The following is a 3,522-nucleotide window of genomic DNA, read 5'->3' on the forward strand; positions in this document are numbered from 1 at the left end:
TTAAGAAAGAGCGTGAAATGCGTTAAAATAACACTTATTTATTTTCTCAATAATAATAATTCTAGAAATGATAGTTTCCTTTTCAAAAATTTGCCCTTACTTTTAAGACAAATTCCAAATTTATGTAGTCCAAGACTGTAGGTGATAAATGACAAATGATTCCCTATAAATAAAACATTACTATAGTCTATAAATCTATAATTATTCTTCTTCCTATATATTTCCTCCACTTTATTCATTTTATCAAGGTCCCTCCCTTTTACATTACTACCCTCCAAACTCCTCTCTTCTTTTTCTTCCAACAAAACTCCATAGAAAGAAAAAAATGGAGTATTACAATGAGAATGGCTTCTTAGAAGAATTATTATCTCTAAGAAGTGAGTCATGGGATACTACAAATGTAGTCCCTATGGAAATGTGTCATGATTTTTACAACAATGTCCTCAACTATGATAATATTCCACTTCCTTGTTCTACTACTTCTAATTCCTTTGAAGGGTATTCATGTAATTTGCCATTTGACCAACAAAGTTTGATAAATTGTGGTACTTCATTTTATAGTCCACTTTGTGATGAATTGTCTCCACCATCTTCATTTCCTTCTCAAGAAGATTTTTCATCAATTTTGGATGATGAAATGGGGAACTATAGTTTCCAAAATTTGGAAATGGGGAATAATAATTGTAATAATGTTGTTATTCCTTGTAAATTGGAGGAAAATCAAGTGTGTGAAGGTGCAGGAGGAAGTGGTGGTGGAGCTTCAAGTTTTAATATTGGTTTGTGTCCAGAAATTAGAAAGTCAAAATCAAAGAAAATAGATGGTCAACCTTCAAAAAATTTAATGGCTGAGAGAAGAAGAAGGAAAAGGCTTAATGATAGACTCTCTATGCTTAGATCAGTTGTTCCAAAGATTAGCAAGGTAATTAACTTAATTAGACCTTCCTTTATCATTTATTTATTTTTTGAGAATTTTTACCCAAATAGCTGGTCAGATTCACTGTGTAGGTTTTGTTCAGATATACAGATTATACATATATTAAATATCGATTAATTATTTTTTATTTAAGAAATTGGATGGGTAAAGGGTAGCCTTGAAGTAACTTGTAAAGTTGTTGTCCTATGACTAGGAGGCCTGGTCACACGTTCAAGCCTTGAAAATAATCTCTTGCAAAAACGCAAGATAAGACTGCGTACAATAGACCCTTATGGTCGAATTTAAACCTTGCGCATAGTGAAAATTTTAGTGCTGCCCTTTTTAAATAATTGGATGGGTGACTATTTAGGTAATTCATCCTCTATCAGGTCACTTATAAAGCTTTTAAGGGAAATTTTTTAATGATGTGCAGTAGTAATTAGTAACATGATAAAAATAGAGAAATTTTAGTAACTTTTATGTGATAAAGGTTGATTTTTTAACTTTTAATCCCTTTTTCCATTTTCTTCTTTCACTGCCCCCATTAAAATAAAATAAAAAAGTAAACTTGATAAAAATAGCAATTATATTGACTTGTTATACCAAATTAAACTAGGTTAATTATGCAATGCATTTTTTTTTTTGTACTATCCATGTATGTAACTTTTTTTTCTTTTTGTAATTATAATTTTTCTGATGTTAATTTACTTGTTTACCCTTGATAGATGGACAGAACTTCAATACTTGGGGATACTATAGACTACATGAAGGAGCTACTAGAGAAAATCAATAATTTGCAAGAAGAAATGGAACTTGGACCAAATCAACTAAGCTTGATGAGCATTTTTAAAGATGTAAAACCAAATGAAATGCTTGTGAGAAATTCACCTAAGGTGAGTTACAAAAACAATATTTATTTATTACCTAAAAAAACCCAACAATCAAAGGTGGACTATATGAATTTTCATTATCAGTATCAGTATCAATAGCAGTATCACTATCAATATCACTCTATTTAAATCCGTCTCGATTTAATTTTTTAATATGTTTATTTTGGCAGTTTGATGTGGAAAGGAGAAGTGTTGATACAAAAGTTGAGATATGTTGTGCAGGGAAGCCTGGTCTATTGTTATCAACAGTGACCACACTAGAGGCTTTAGGCCTAGAGATTCAACAGTGTGTAATTAGCTCATTTAGTGATTTTGCAATGCAAGCTTCTTGTTCTGAGGTACAAAATTCAATACACCTTTAAAAAAATTATGTGAAAGTCGAAGGTCATTTTTGGAAGTGTCCGTGAAAATTACCAAAAATGACCTTTGGGTCATTACAGATCAGGGGCATAGCTACCGTACTAGATACTAGTTCTAATGAATTTTGTTTAGATCATGTATTTGTATTAGACAATTTATTAAATACGTACGTGTAAGTATATTATTGTGAGCTGAGTAACTAAAACGAGTTATGAGTTGGATGACAAGTTCGAAATTCAAATTAATGTGACATGTTATCTGACTAAAGTTTTTTTTTTAAAAAATGATTGTGATAGGAAATGGAGCAGAGTGGAGTTGTGAGTTCAGAAGACATAAAGCAAGCATTGTTCAGAAATGCTGGATATGGAGGGAGGTGTCTGTAAGCCATGTGGACTAAATCTAGAAGAAGAAAAGAGGGGAAAAGTTCCTTTAATTCTTTTTGGGTTTTTTATTCGGTGTCCGAAGCCTGATTGGAGTCCTAATTAAATTCGGATTGTTCACTGCGGGACACATTCTGTGGTAACATCCTCAAAAGGATTTTTCCCCATACCCAAAAGTCGAACTCAAGACCTGTGATTAAAGGTGAAGCAATGATGGCACTACAACCCATGTTGATTTAAAAATTATTATTATTGGTTACTTGGTAGATTCTTTGAATTTGTGTATTTTGACAAGTTAGGATCTTTTTTCTCATCAAAGTTAGAGGTTGTAGTAGATTGTTGTGATTTTTCTCATCCAAAAAAAATGACTTATGTTAATGCCAAAGAAAATTACTAGTAATTATAGCCCAAAAAATTGTACTTAAACTATGAAATCCACTTCAATATATGTTTGTTAGTAGAGTATATATGGATCCATCCTTGTGATACCGGTTCGTCTAAATACATTATTTTAAAGCGAGATATGAATAAATAATTGATATGAATATATTCCTATAACTTAGAAGAATAACTGGGAAATTTTAAAATCTTAAAAATTGAACTCATAAATTTTAAATTTTAAATCCGTTTATGTTGAGTATAGCCATAGGTAGACTTGCATTTATGGTACATGTATTATATATCGATCGAACCATGTTAACCTCGAAAAAAAATAAAAAAAATAAAGTAATATATATATATATATATATATATATATATATATATATATATATATATATATATATATATATATAACACTGTATACTCTCTTGATGATAAGGGCATCTTTATTTTATTCATGGAGACGTTCTTTGTTAGTTTTGTGAGGGGAAAAAAACAAATTATTTGAGAAATTCCAGCTAAAGAGAAATAAAAATTCCATAAAATGACAACAAAAAGACGTGGACAAATGAGTTCAAGAGGAACTTTATGCCTTAAA

The 3,522-nt window shown here is 30.5% G+C and overlaps 1 protein-coding gene across 1 annotated transcript; it reads left to right on the forward strand.

The window, feature by feature from the left end:
- The first annotated feature begins 243 nt into the window (after positions 1 to 243).
- LOC125840821 (transcription factor bHLH93-like) lies at positions 244 to 2,943 on the forward strand. Its single transcript, XM_049519795.1, has 4 exons — positions 244 to 919; positions 1,639 to 1,806; positions 1,974 to 2,141; positions 2,460 to 2,943. Exons 1-4 carry the CDS (start codon positions 326 to 328, stop codon positions 2,544 to 2,546), a joined length of 1,017 nt encoding a protein of 338 aa, XP_049375752.1. The 5' UTR covers positions 244 to 325; the 3' UTR covers positions 2,547 to 2,943.
- The last annotated feature ends 579 nt before the right edge of the window (positions 2,944 to 3,522 follow it).

This window comes from Solanum verrucosum, unplaced genomic scaffold (assembly GCF_900185275.1).
Source record: "Solanum verrucosum unplaced genomic scaffold, falcon-dt-bn FXZP01000283.1, whole genome shotgun sequence".
Lineage (NCBI taxonomy): Eukaryota > Viridiplantae > Streptophyta > Magnoliopsida > Solanales > Solanaceae > Solanum > Solanum verrucosum.